General features: G+C 41.5%; 1 protein-coding gene across 2 annotated transcripts; it reads right to left on the bottom strand.

Moving 5' to 3' along the window:
- Positions 1 to 8028: 8028 nt before the first annotated feature.
- Positions 8029 to 15092, bottom strand: LOC311268871 (pannexin-3-like). Of its 2 annotated transcripts, XM_084372802.1 has the most exons (6): positions 15080 to 15092; positions 14607 to 14799; positions 10846 to 10988; positions 10290 to 10504; positions 9099 to 9850; positions 8029 to 8672 (listed from the first exon to the last, which is right to left on the bottom strand). In XM_084372802.1, the coding sequence occupies exons 2-6, from the start codon at positions 14788 to 14790 to the stop codon at positions 8614 to 8616; spliced, it is 1353 nt and encodes a 450-aa protein (XP_084228928.1). In that variant the 5' UTR covers positions 14791 to 14799; positions 15080 to 15092; the 3' UTR covers positions 8029 to 8613. The 2 variants fall into 2 exon arrangements, with proteins under 2 accessions (XP_084228928.1, XP_084228927.1); XM_084372801.1 differs by lacking the exon at positions 8029 to 8672 and having other exon boundaries at positions 8997 to 9850.
- Between the last annotated feature and the right edge of the window lie 231 nt (positions 15093 to 15323).

Below are 15323 nucleotides of genomic sequence, written 5' to 3'. Positions count from 1 at the left end.
ATTAAGTAATGATCGCAGTTATTGAAACTGATCAGCATAATTACTTATTCTCAAATATTAATAATAATAATAAAAATGTTAAGAAAATAAAATGTAATGTAATGTAAATGTATTTTAAGATAAAGTTAACTCTTGGATTTTTTGGCATTTTATGTCCAACTCAAACAATCACTTCAGTTATATTCATAAATATTATTAATTGTAGTATAACTTTTTATTATTGTAATATTTACAAAGCCACAGAATTATTTTTTAGAGTATGTATGTGTGTGCATCTGGCCTCAGCACTCAGCTAATGTGATCTCAGTTATTTTCTCAAACAGTCAGCTGTTAATGACTAAATGAATAAAAAAGCTGAACTGACACAGTAGCTTCTGCTGAATGCTGTGCAGAAGTGGAGTGAAGAGGGGAGATATCTGCACCTGTCAGGACATTATCAGTGTCAGGAGTTGACAGCTCTGACTGAAATACAATGTCAGCCACCCTTTTTCAGTGTCATCCCACATGCTTACCTGCTGACAGCTGTGCTCGACTTTGACACCTGAGGTAAGCAGCTTGCCGGCACTATGAGTCAGGAGTGAAGGGAGGACTGGAGTCACTCTGGAGGTCAGACTTGGAATGGCATTCTGTTTATCTAGTTTTAAATGAATAAAAGTTTCATGTAAGGTAGCATTCTGCAGTTTTTTTAAATGAATACACTGTATTTAATGTTGCACATTCATTTGTATATATGAAATAGCCAAGAATTATTGAGTGGTTCTCAAATGGCATCACACTTGTGATCACACTATCATCTTGCTGCTGTCTTTGTAATAATGTGTGTCTCCCTGCCTTTATTTAATTCACGCTGCTGTTTTGTTCGCATCCACACACACACACATTTTTTGCTTTCATTTCAGCTCGAATCCTCGTGAAAATGAAACATTCACATACCTTTTTTTTCCAGTTCTAGTAGTAGCAGCAAGCTGATGTGATTATCTAGCCTAAAGGAGAAACATCTCTTCTCCACCTGTACCTGCTCACACAGCTTCACACTCCGCTGCAGTCAACAACCTGATCACCTCCATGCAGTCTCTGGCTTATTTCATCCGAGCTATCCAAGTAAAGTAATTCATCTGCGTTCCTCGTCGCTGCCATGTGCATGCAGCCTGTGCAACATCGCTTCATATCCATGCCGTTCATCATTCTCCAGCCCACAGTATTCATTGTTCTTTTAGCTTATTTTGACTTCCATTCCTGAGAGTGGAATTCCTGAGAAACATATCTTGGTCTTTAGCTTGCTAAATGCTTGACTGCTTGATTGTCAAGGCCTTTTTACCATGGCTTTTTTTTCTGGGCATGGCTAGCTGATAGGAGTTGATTTGAGCAGATTGGTGTTGATTGGAGCAGCTCAGATAATAATACTGTAATGAAATGAAACCCCAATAATCTGCTATATGAGGCAAACAGTTTTGCTACCTGTAAGAGTTTTTATAATATCATCAATAAAGATTTTATATGAAAGGCTTGGTTGTTTGGATTTGAGACCAAAGCTTCCCTTCAATAGTCTGGAGATGCATGAGCAGACTTCAAGGTGACCAGGGGGAATGATCCTCTGAGAGACCTGCTGTATGTCCATTTGTCCTCTGTTTATGATTACCTGTTCAACAGTCCTGACCTTTGTAGCAATGAGCAATTAATTTAATTTGTTCAGGCTCACTTGTTTTAAAGGAGAACCAGTCTTGTTTAATAAAATTATATTTAAATGTGGGTTTTACCTGCTATTGCTTTCAAGACCAAATAGGCCTATAAAGCCCTGTTTAATGAGCTACACTGAGCTTCATAGACAGAATAATCAAGATTATTATTCATCATCATGTGTTTGACAGGCCTTCTTTGTTTATTCAGCCTCAGATGGTTTCAGATCATTATAACACTACTTGATCTTGTCTTGACAGGTAGGATTCTTCATGAGCATAACTCTATTAAGCTGTTTTATATTTCTTGGAGCAGCAACAGAGCTATGTGTGAAGAGGAAGGACTGGGTACTTTGGTAATGTTCACCAAGATAGTTAAACAAAGAAAAGAAGGCCACTTAACCTTGATGAACAGAAAACCTCAAGAGAAGAGACACAGATCAGTTAACATTTATTCCACCCTCTGATGATGAGGAGCTCTCCATGCTGAGAGGGGTCAATGAGAACTACTGCAGATTTGGCTCCTGTTTCTTTTTAACAAGTTTCTCTAATTAGTCACAGTCTAGAGTGAGTCACTATATTATTGAGAGTTCTTTGTAAAAGCACTGAAGCAATGACTGCTTATGACTGAAATCTATGAGACATTTCTTTTGTGGTTAGCTTTTGGTAAATACTTTAGACTTATCATCTTAAGAAATACATCAGGTAGCTTTTGTTGAATGTTATTATATGTGTCACTATAATCACACCCTTACCTTACAGGCGACAGGAAGCTGTGGCTTTTCAAGGCTCCTCTTATCATTGTGGCAGCAACACAAAACTGCCTATGTGTGCTGTTTGCTCAGTGTGGCCATCACTTTTAATTGAAGGTTCCGTCTTCATTATGTGGCCATCTGAATGAGGAGGTGAGCCACACTAGATCAATTGTGTCATGAACTGGAGGTCACCTCAGCTGTGCTTAACGGTTTACCATCAGCTCCTGTTTTGCATGCTGTCACCAATTTAAACTTACTTTACATTCCCTAAGAATCTGAGGCATCTGACCTTGACTCCTTTACAGCCTGCAATCTGAATGGCAATATGGGGTGTTTGTAAGACCTCAACACAGAGGTAGCAAGATGAATTTCTGGTAGCTATCACTTAACATGAACACAGCGTCTGTCATCACTAAAAATCACCATTTTCCTCAGACATACAGTACATCACTCATAAAAGGATCAGTGTCAGAGTAACCCGATTGCCCACACCAACAGCCATCTGCTAGTGTTGTGTCGTTCGCGAACGTTTCGTTCGAACGAACGAATCTTTTGAGTGAACTGACTGGTTGTCGCTGAGGACGTGATTCAGGTTCGCTCTGCACTCACTTTACTCATTCAGGACTCGCGAACCCATAGTCGCGACTCGCGAACCTACTGTGACACACTGTGACTGACTGTGTTGCGGAGGAGGACGTCACGTCGGGGCTCCCGTTCACTCACTGTGCGCGTCGTTCACTGGGTGCTGAGGGCTTGTGTCGTTCGCGAACTGACACGGTGATTCACGTTAGGCTGCCACTCACTCGCAAACCTACTGCAGTGAGTGCACACACCGAGATCTGCCGCTGGGGAAGCTGTTACTCACTCACTCACTCATGATTCGCCAACCTGCACCTGACCTGCACACAGAACTGCTGCTGCAGACGTGATTCAGGTACTGTGGCGCTGTGTCACTCCACACCTTACTGCTAAACTAAGCACATCTGTGTATGTTAAGTGACTGTACTGTGCACGGAGGACTCCAGTTCACCGTGTAGTAATATTTGAATATTTGCTGCGTTTCCCGCGAATGTCTGTGTACTGGTTCTTGTCCGTGAACGCACCGGGTGTCCTTTTTTATTTTTTGCACTGTCCCTTAAGTGCAGTGAACGTGTTACAGAGTGAATGTGAACCTCGGGGCTGAATCATGACCTAGTAACGGATTGTTTGGCTGTGTATCAGTTCAGGAAGTTGGAGAATAATGCACTTTGCAGTCAGGGCTCCATAAGCACTGAGTGATTCGGTGAACAAATTTTTTGAACGACTCATTTTAATGAACTGATTCTAGTGATTCAGTACAGTCAAAAGAACTGCCGATCCCATCACTACCATCTGCTCCTAACACCCTCGAACACATATGTTCAATGTTCAGCTTCATTGTAATTTTATACAGTAATACCGGATTGCACAATGGAATGAAGTTGTAGCTCCCTCCATACTACATACATCGGGTGTCCCAATTCTCGTTTGGATAGAGAGGTTGGGGTGAAATGTAGGGCTACATGGCCCTCAAAAAGAAGGTTTTTCAGAGGCACACTTAAAACCGAAAGTCATTTCAATGTATTATGGTCCTTTTCTCTATAACAACCATAAAACAATCGCCACTAATTTGCAGTTGTCTCAGGAGCTAACTAGCTAGCTAGCTATCATTACACTGTTATTGTTGATTTGTGTATGACTGTCAGGCTTTAGAACGTATTTCAATGTTGCATTTCACCCTTTGATGGCATATGATGCCCAGCATTTAACTAATGTCCAGCAGTGAAGTTGCTGGACACCTCTCCTCTAATATCAGTACAGACTGGGTTGCACAGCTAGTGGCCAGGTAAAGGAGTTATTTTTTATTTGATAACTTTACTAGTACATGAAGTTGTGATGGAAATGCAATTAATTTTGTATCTCCATCAGATAAATGGCAAATGTCACTGCTGAAGATTATGTTGGAAATTATTTTAATTATTATTTACATAAACACCATCAACCACTAATTATATACTAATAATAATGTATGATGGTCTTGAAGGGTTGTCCGATTTCACAGGAGGAAATTTCATCCACAAACACTTATCTCATAGCTCTATCTGAGGGGCAAGAGGGCAATCATAAACAAGGGGTAAGGGTAAAAATTGGAAATGGGATTGAGCCAATAGTGTGAATGCGGGTTGTGCAAAGTTAATGGTGCAGTATGTATGGAGAACTGTGCTGTCTAGAACACCTATACCGTATACAGTTGAGGTTTATGAGAGACATTTACACATGGTGGTGTGCAGATGAGTTAATGAGTCTCATCTTGAGGAAATAAGCTGCTCTGTAGTCTGGTGGCAGACACTTCTGTATCAAGGCTGTGTCTGAAGTTGGTATTGTCTTTTAGTATCCTTTGCTCTGTGCAGGCAGCTCACCTGGATGGTTTCTGTTGCCCCTCCGTAAAAGTTGACGAGAACTTGGTATGGAAATTGCCTTCTAAGGTTTCCTGAAGGAACTCAGTCCACTCATTTGGGTCTTGCACATAGCTTGCTGCTGTGCAGGATCCATACACTGTGATCATATTGCCTCAGCATTGTTTGGATGTAACAGAGTCATGACCATTATCCAGACAGTCTAAAATGTGTAGAGCAAGCTAAAGACGTTTTTGATCTCTCATTACACTCGATCAAATCCCGCTTTAAAGAATGAGCATCACTCCCAACATTTCAGGAAACACTGATTGCAAACAGTGGTAGCTGGTGTCCAGCCGGCTGACATAGCTGAACTCAATGAAGATTGCCAGCAATTTCTTGATTCCAAAAGGCAATGCTCCAATCACAGCAACACCAGCCTCCTCACACTTACTGACTCTGGGAAATTGGCTGCGGCACAGAAGCTTTTACAGACTCTGGCAGAGGAGTCTGGACCTGGTGAACGCCTGATAAGGCTGATTTGAATGAGACTGCATTCTCTTTTGTTTTGATTACAGGAATTATAAATATCAGCAGTGACCCCACTTGTGATGCAGCCTTAAATTAATATATTGCAGCTGTAAAAAAAACAATGCAGGCAGTCTAGTTTCAGCATGACTCAAGGATGCCCTCAAGTGGCCTGAGCCAGCCAGCTGCAGCCAATAGATGGGCAACACCATCACAGACAGCAGATACTTATGATTTTGCTTTTGTGATAAACTCTGAATTAAGTTTGCTCCTCTTCAAATATGCATTCAAGAACTTTCATTATCACCATCTGTGTGTGTTTTTCTTGCTCTGTGCCAGATGGATGATGCAGGATGGGATGACATGCATGACTGTTGGTGACAAGGAACCATTGTTTTTGCACAGAGAATCTCTAAGTGCTGAAAATGCCTTGACTATAAATTGATCCATGGCCTGTGACTTCCTTTCTAAAATAAAACACAGTGCATCAAAAGTTTTCAGCAAAATTCTTCAAAGACACACACACATATTCTTTGTAATTGGGCTTCCAAAGGGGGCACTTGTTCATTATAGGTCTCAGATCCACACTGCATTCCTGCAGTACACAAATGGTCCTGATACGCACTATAGGCAACTTGCCTGCCTTTGTGTCTTTGACTACATCAAAATAATTGCATGCCTTATTCTGTGGGTAATTCACTGTTGCTGCACAGCAGTAGACCGGTCACACATTGTGACACAAGCAGAACAGTTTGATACATATATTTTTTGCCACAGCTGGTTCATATAACCGAGGCAGTGGGTCTCATTTGCATCTATTGAAGCCTCCCGCATATGGCTACTGGGTGCTGTGGATAACACAGTTAAAGGTGAATTATATATGTTTATCCACAGTATGGAGAAATAAAATACTGTAATTATTTTGACAGATATTGCAAATGTGATATGATTCACAGTTAGTTGGAATGATCATTCTTGCATCACAATTTTCACCCAAAAAACTTTAAATAAATAATGATGTGAAATTTGCTGGGGTCTGTGCATGTTGTCTAACATCTGGAGAAAATTGTATTTTGTATTGTATAGTGATTTTGTAGGCCAGGACATCCCTGCAGCACTACAGTTCTTTATTATAATGCTGTTTGTCACATGTCCTTTTACCATAATGTAGTTTTGATTATATTTTGATTAAGTGTGCAGCCCACGGTTAAACAAGAACATACAAACAACTTGCACTCATCTTATCACTGCGCTGAAAATGATTTTTGAAATAAACTTTAAATATGACTGTGATGCCACTGGCAAATTACACAATAATGGAAAGTGATTAGAGTATAACCTATCAACTAACATTTTAATTGTTTGTAATTACCTACGACCTTAATGAGAGTATTTTGTCTGTTCAATGTCGACCCTTTATAGACAAGTATCACAGACATTTGTGCAGAGAAACAGCAGTCCGTAAGTTCCTCCAGCTCTGAAATTGCATGTACTAAAAATAAAAGCACTTAAAAGGCAAGCGGCTCTCTGCTGTCCTTAAATGGATAATTACCATCCACGACAGTGAGCGGCTGGTATTGTTTTCAGTCTGTGTGTGTGTGTGTGTGTGTCATCATGGAAAAATATGTGACAGGAGCACATTTTGCAGGAACCAGCCCAGCAGCATTTTTGAGTACAGGTGGAGGTGTTTCAATGTCTGTCTGTCTGTGGACTAATTTTGTGTCGACGCGATAGTATACAAAATACCACCACCAAACTTTACAGGTGTTTGTCTGAGGTCAAAATGGCGGCCACATTATAAGCTTGCTGTGGTCCGACATATGAGTACTGCAACACATACACATAAAATCACAACTGAATCGGTCGATTTCCTGTTACTCCCAAAATGACATATATCACTGTTCCCAAAACAACAAAAGCATGCAGCATACCAGGGACAGGCCAACTGGACCTTCGTTGACAACTATTTGGTTAGATTTAGGAAAACATGGTGGTTTGGGTTAAAATAACTACCATACTTATGTAACTTAATTTACAAACATTGCCAATGTAACTGAAGTGATGTTACAGTATGTACAACTTCACTACGTTAGTAAGTTAAAATAACTTGCTTCACTAGTTTATTTTCCTGGTTTCATACTGGACACAAACAGCTGCCTCTTGGGTGCCAGTCCTGTTCTTGTATAACCTCACGATCCATCCTCGACCTCCTCTCTTAATGGACTTTGTCGCTCTTTGTACTGCTTTGCCTTTACTGTGGTAAAAATTATTACAGCCATGAGAGGTCGCTGCCAAAACAATAAACATGGGTCATAATAAGCAGCAGTTGACCATTAGAGTTGTAATTCTGATGAGGATGGGCTGGAGCACTGAGTACTCTTGTAATAATGCAGTAATGACCACTGAGTACTTATTGTTGGGCAGCTGAAGCTCAAGAGGTAGAGTGGGTCGTCCAGTATTCGGGGGGTCACTGGTTTGATTCCCCGGCTCCCCTGGCTGCATGTCGAAGTATCCTTGAGCAAGATACTAAACCCCAAATTGGTCCTGATGAACAGATCTGCCATGTGCTTGAATGTGTGAATGTGAAGCACTTTGAGCGGTCAGTAGACTAGAAAAGCGCTATAGACTTCAATATGTTGATGAGGCCAACACCAATTACATAAACCTCATTTATTTTGGATTACATAGAAAGAATACACTTTAATTCACAGGTAGATAAAACTCATTTCCTTTGCTCATAAAGTTAACAACAGTAGAAAGAAGCAAAAACAAAAAAAGAACAACAAATACAATATTCTATACCTTACTTCATGACCAAAAAATGGCAGACACTGGAATCTGTAGTTGCCACTGGAAATGTTTCTCTGACTCTCAATTGACGTACATACTAGTTTAATGGTATATGGTTATACTTTGTTTATACTTGCTTTGTATTCTCACATCATAATTACAACAGCCACTGTCACTTAGTTTCTTTTAAAATGCATGGGAGCAAACCAAGAGACAGAAAGAAAGTCTGCAGCAGCTACAGTTGCACAGCTGCTAAAAATCCAAATTCATTGTCATTTCCATCCAGAACAATTTGCCCTGTAATTCTAAAAGAGATTTTTTTTTTTTTTGCCTCGGACTGCAGAAACCCTTGATTGGTGTCCACAGTCTTTGTGGGTACTCTTAAAAAGCTACTGTAGAGAGTGCCCCATCCCCCCCATCGTTATCACACTGATTCAGTCCGTAGGAGGCCTAGTAATGACTAAATGGTGCAGACTCCTTCAACTCATGGTACCCCTGGTGGTTTGGCTCTGTGAAGAGACAGAGAGGTCAGTTAGAACTAGTAAGTACCACAAATCTCTCTCTCCTAAATTAGCCATGGCTTTTATAACTCTTAGGGAAATACAGGCATTTCAGTTTGGTTCCAAAAAGAAAGAACAAAAGCAAAACAGTGACAGACAGTAAAGAGAAAGAACATGACTAAACAATGTTTAAATTCACCGCAACAGCTGCAAATGTTTCTTAAACTGCATTTGGACACTACCCCACTCTGTATTCAGTGGCTGTTCAGTGGGAACTGCTTATGCTACAGTACCTTATATTTAAAGCACTTGCTTTACATTCTCAGAGCCTGTTGTCTGGAGGTCACTTAATAATTTTCTGCACATCCCAAATGATGTAAACAAATATAGCCACTAGCAGAATACGTTTGAGTGTGTAAATAAATGTTACGGTACCAAGACTCATATTCTCCTCCACAAGAGGCCTCTTCTCGCTGCAGTTTACCACTCTTCCCTGCGCTGCTCCCAGAATAGTCATGATGTCCACTAGGCTGAGCTTCCCTTCCTCCTTGGCCTCCTCCACCTCTCCTGCCAGCTCCATTGCAGCCTCTTCACGCTCTTCCATCTCCTCTTGGGTCAGCATTGCGTTCAAACCCTGCCCTGCGGTGGTTGTGCCCACCTGTGGTGGCGCCAGTGAGCACAACGCCCTCACCTGCCCATAGGACTTCAGGTGTGCTACGTTGGCCCGCAAGAAGAGCAGAAGGACATTGAGGTCGTTCAGTGGGCAGCCTAGACTACGCTGGCTGATTACATCCAGTGCTGGGAGGACCTCGTAGACAGAGATAAAGGTGGTGTCCCAAACAAAGAGCCGGATCAGGCTGAAGAGGACTATAGGACCCAGCAGGACGTAGATGGCACCGTTGGCCACGCTTATCACTTGAAAAACCAACTGGCCAATCATTTTACACTGGACCAATTCAGGAACCCAGTTCTGATCCCGCAGCATGCCCGTGCGGACGAAGCAGCTGAACTCGTCCTGCAGGAAGGCGGAGAGGTGGAAGTAGGCCAGGTAGAGACAGGCAGCAGTCATGAAGGTCAGGAGGAGGAAGCCCCGCAAGAAAAGCATGCTAACGAGGAAGTAGGAGTTTTGTTTGCACTTCATGTATCTCTCCAGTAGAGGGTACTCAAAGTATCGCTTCTTCTTGGCCCTGCAATTGGATAAGGAGAAGAATCTCAGCATCATGTTCTTCACGTTCAAACAGCTGCACACATCCCCAGCTGGGAACAACCCAATCCAAAAACAATCTCGTATTTGGCTACAAGGAACTGCCCACCAAGGAGGTGAAATTTGCAAGGATATATTAATGGTAGTTGCTGAGGGAGAGGAAAATATAACTCTTAACTTCCCCAAAGGACATTTTCTCAGTTGATCAAGACATTCAAAATAACAGCACAAGATCACTTCTGTAACCTTTAAGCAACAATTCACACTGGAAGATAAAGTTTAATTTAGCGAGATGTTTTCTGCTTTGGAGACGAATCAACTGTGAATCAAAACGTATATAGGTATATGGAATTTTTTTTTTGTAATGGACACAAAGAGGAATGAATATTCCTGCTACAATCCAACAGTAGCTGGTGTCTTACCTTTGCAGTTCGGCCTGAAATGTGAGGGGGTTCTTAGTGTTCTGGCGCATGTCCAAAATGTTCTGGGCCAGTCGGATGGAGCGGTTGTACGACTTGTCCAGTTCGTCAATAATGAAGAGCAGGTCTGAGGCCAGCGAGGGCATGACGAGCTGGCGCCAGATCAGAGCCGGCAGGTACATCAAGACGGCCATGGCCATAAGAGAGTACGGGAACATCTGGAAGGACAATGAGAGGAAAGGGTGACGGAGTGGATGGCAGGAAAAAGTTAAAAGAACCAGATGAGTCACATAAACAATGGCCTGACAACCCACTATTACAAATGAACATAAATGGAGAACTACTTTTTTGTGACTGGGCCTTTAATGTCTACTTGGGTCTGAATACTTTGCAAATGTTTGAGCAACAAAAAGATAATCTGCCCCTTATTGAGCGGTATGCAGCCATTAGGAAAAAAGACACATCAACTCACAGCACAGAGAACAGCAGTTTAACATTGACAGCCCCTCTAGGTGAGAATTAAGAGTTATGCAGTCTTGATGAGAATCTCTCAACTTACTTTGTGTACCCAGAGTGAGCGCTCCTCAAAGTTCCCATTGCTATCGAATTCATGATGCATGAGAGAGTCCCAGCAGTACGTGTCTACATAGCTGGCCTGCTTGATGGTGAAATTGCTGGGAGGGAAACAGCTGATCTGAGGCCCTGCAGAATAAACAAATGTTGATCTATAACATTATCGCGAATATGTGGAATTATTTTCTGGCACTTCCTCTGATCATGCTTTATCAATTTGCCTATAAGCTGTCTCGAAGCATTTTCTCTCTCTCTCTCTCTCTCTCTCTCTCTCTCTCTCTCTCACATACACACAAACACACACACACACACACACACACACACACACACACACACAGTAGTGCAGGTCCAATACCAGACATGGGAGCTTCTGCATGCCCTTTTCTTTTCAGTTCTTTACAGAATTCACCGAACAAATCATATGTTTCCAAATGGCAACCTGGCATTTAAAAACCCTGGGTGACTCCATTGGGCCCCTCCACCTTATATTTAGTTCACCTTGATATAACCACATGTAGTCTAACCACTTGAATTTATGCTCTGCACCCATCTGTCATTTCCAAAGGATGCCCCACCCTTAAACAGAGAGCTTGGGAAGAACACAGGGAGGGTGTGCCCACCTATTTCTGAGCCTTGCAACAGAAACATGGAGGTTCTATTTTTTACAAGCCGCCTCCACATCTGCCCAGCTCTCTGTAAGTAGTAACATACTGTCTGTAATTTACTGTCAGGATGTGATTTCATCTGCCAGTCCCACTCATTATAGGCAACTATTACATGGTCCAATTATACGTGTTTGTGTGTGTAATTAATCAACCACATTCTAACATATTGATAGTGACACCTAAAATATAATTATGGCAGCTGTGGTTATGATGGAGTATATTCATTTTAAAAGTGACCTTGTATAGATATTTACAGTAAGAGGAAAGTACAGCCTGGATATTTAGACTGACACAGAGCTCAAACTTAACATGTCTATGTTGGTAGGTTAGCCATTTTCATTTTTTACTTTGATATTATTTCACATATAGCAGGTGAAAGCAAGACCATTCTTCTGCTTTCACCTAATCATGAAGACAGCTGCATTTTTCAAAATGGCGCACACAACATTTATAATACATTTTGGGCTAATTTTGCAATGACATACAGTATATTAAAACCCTACAGAGTGTGGCAGGGGTGACGTATTTTTGTAGGCTAACCCGAAAGTTAGCATCACTTTGGTTCCCTCGACAAAAAGCCTTTGGAAATGTTCTATTTTGGATTACTGCAGAAAATAAGCTCTGTGGAAAACACCAGTTTATGATACTTACACATTTTGTTCATCTAGATAATTGTCACAGATGAACAACACGTTGATTTTTAAAATGTAAATGCAATCACCACAAGTAAAAGTCTAACGTTAGGGTATGAACAAATTACATCCCGGTTGCATGAATTCAATGTCACCACCACTAAGCTTCATACTACACTAAACTATACACACTTCACTGTAAATGGATTAATCTACAAGTTGACAAGTTAGAGTAAGAATACTTTGCAGCTATAGTTGACCTGTTAAGACAGACTGAGAGTCTCGTTTAGCCACTTGTTAGCAGCTGCCTTCTTTTTATAATTGAAATGTGAGGTATTTACCAACGCATTTTATTTTGTAGAAAAAAGAAAAACGTGAAAATGTCTTAGGTTGTGTCAGCCACAGACCTTATTTCAGGCATTTAACAGAAAACCCACTCAAAAATCCAGTGACTTAGAGGGAATTGGAAGTGCAAAAAACGTATTTGTGGGTTTTAGGACTCATTCCTGCAGCACTCTTTTTTGAATTAAAAATAGATTTATATGGAGGCTCATCCATGATTTGCAGCTGCATAATGAAATGTTAAACAGTAAACAGTATATCTTTTCTAGTAAGGTTTTCTAAAGCTGTCAATCACTTTCTCTGTCCCCAAAGCTGACAATTCACAACCCCCTGAAGACATCATGGTGGAGCAATTCATATAACATGCTTTCAGCTCAACATAAAATAAGTCAGTGTTGATTTTAATGTGATTGGTACCTTTTTGTGACTTGTTACCAAATGAGCCATGAGAACACAATGCTGCTGGTCTTTTGCTTTTAGGGCTTCCCAAGAAATCAACCTTAAACATTGCTGAACTGTATAATGATGGGATCCGTGCTGGTACTTGCTTAGGTTTAAGTTACGCTGAGTATTACAGTTATAATACTAACTAACATCACTGTATGTTCTTGTCCTGCTAACTGTGGGAATCTATTTTTCCACTGTTAGTGCATGTGTGGGCGCATGTGTTGACAAGTCATCCTAAATACAAAACAAAAGCGTGCCTTCGCATGAAATCTTATAAAATATTCTCTCCCTCAGCTTCCCGCCCCTGTGAGCCATTTAGCAAAGTGAGGGAACCTAAATTTCTGTCACTGCTCCTGTCTCCTACTCCCACTCCCCAATTAACACTGGCAGATCATCCCCACATTTGTGCTTTGTGTAAGAATTCTTGGCTGAGAGTCCAGGTGCAAGTAAACCAGACTCCAGACAGCAGCGCAATCAAGAACTGTTGTGAAACTGACAGCCCAGCAGATAGGCAGCCAAGATCCATCAGTTGAGCCGCATACCCCGGCACCACATCATGTTCTACGCCCCCCCTCTGGTTAATCAACATATCCTCTCATTTGACTCAAATCGGGGGGAGCTGCCACAGAAGAACTTCGCCTTGTAATTACAGCGTGCCAGCGTTAGTGAATGCTGCTCTCAATCATCCCCCATGGCAATTAGCATCAGGAGCACCAGGCTGATTGCAGACCAGCTCAGAAGAGACAACGTTTAGTTCAAAGTCAAGGGAGTCAGCCTCCTCAGCAAAAGTCTTATGCTGTAGACTTGCCACGTATACTTTAGATTGTCAGCATTGCTTTTTGTGTTCTACAAATGATCACTGGCAGACAGGTTGTTGGCATGTTTCATATGAAAACTCACACATTTGATTCAAAAACTTGTTTTTTTCTCATGACAGAAAATAAAACACCACAACAGTCAAAGGTTTGAATGGAGTTGGAGCCAATTGTGGTTCTGTGTTTTTAGTAATTTTGTGTTGTCATGTTATTGTTGTTGTTGTCGTATCTATTATGCTCATGCAAGGTCTTAATGGAGTCAGCACTTAATGTGTTCCTTTTATGATAGGTGTTTAAATGTTTTGTTTTCTCCCTCTTGCTTCACAGCACCCTAATTTGGTTAAGGAAAGTGCAGTGTAATTACAGCTCTCATTGTTATTGCTCTTGATATTTAGTTTAGTCAAGTAGGAATTGTCAGGGATGAGGAGGGTGCCAAGATGAGGGCCTTCTAAGAAAGAGCACAGATATGCTCACTGTCATTGTTCAGGACTTTTAACTCAGCTTCACTCCTTTGTCTGGACCTGCGTGTTAACTTTGAATTAAATACCCAGTGCCACAGGAATAATAAGTGTCTTTATATTAGTATGTATGATATTCCTCAACTAAATGCAGTTTAGCAGGTAAATAATGAGAAATTCAAGGACAAACAGAAGACAATTACTTTCAGAGGACACTGCATAAAAATGCAGTTGAAACGCAGACAGACCACAAAGCCAAAACACAACCACGGAATAAAAGAAAAAGCACTCAGGAACATGGGGTGTAATTACGGACAAAAGCAAGTGGAGCACAAAAAAATGTCCTTTCATAGATTTATAAAAAGGATAGGGACAGAGCGTTGCTCACCCAGGGAGATCTCGCGGGCGAAGGCCATGCACACCAGCATCAGCGGAAGTCCGACAGACACAAATTTGATGACCTTGTCCAGAGGAAGCTCCAGCTCCAGGTGGTGGATCCGGTTTATCCCGGGGCCGTCCTGCAGCAGGGCATCAGATAGCATGGCCTTGGCCGCCGCCTGGGCGATGGACATTTTGAACACCTACCCAGTGATAAGAAAGAGGTTTATTTTTTTGACACAGTGAAGATATCGTGTGCTCTCACTGCTGTAAGAACAAAACAGAGTCATGACCTTTGTCACATGTCACTGCTTTTCTCTCTCTATCTTATCTTCGCTGTCATTCTTCACAACATGTGATACTGTAGAATGAGCTAGAATGCCTATTAATGCACAGTAACAGGAGAGAACCTCTCAAGTAGTGGATTGTTTTTTCCAATTAGCAGAAATGTCCTTAACATGTCATGAAACTATAACAACTTACCTTAAGTCTTCCAGCTTTCTTAGGTGATACTATTAGAAATATGTTCGCAGTGTGTTCCTGTAAAGGCCAGCGCTGGGTTGGAAAGCTTCTTAAGTATTCAGGGAGGGCCTCTGTAAATGAGAGGTTGGATTTGGGCTGGACCAGGCCGAGCCGGGTCTGGCTCTAATTACAGAGAGGACATCTGGGAGCATGTAGGCGCCCAGATGGCACTGACTGCAGCAGACCTCCAGTACCCAACACTGGG

The sequence above is a fragment of the Pagrus pagrus genome (assembly GCF_965226575.1).
Source record: "Pagrus pagrus genome assembly, chromosome: 14".
Lineage (NCBI taxonomy): Eukaryota > Metazoa > Chordata > Actinopteri > Spariformes > Sparidae > Pagrus > Pagrus pagrus.
Note: the sequence above shows the minus strand (reverse complement) of the source record. Positions and strands in the feature narration are given on the sequence as shown.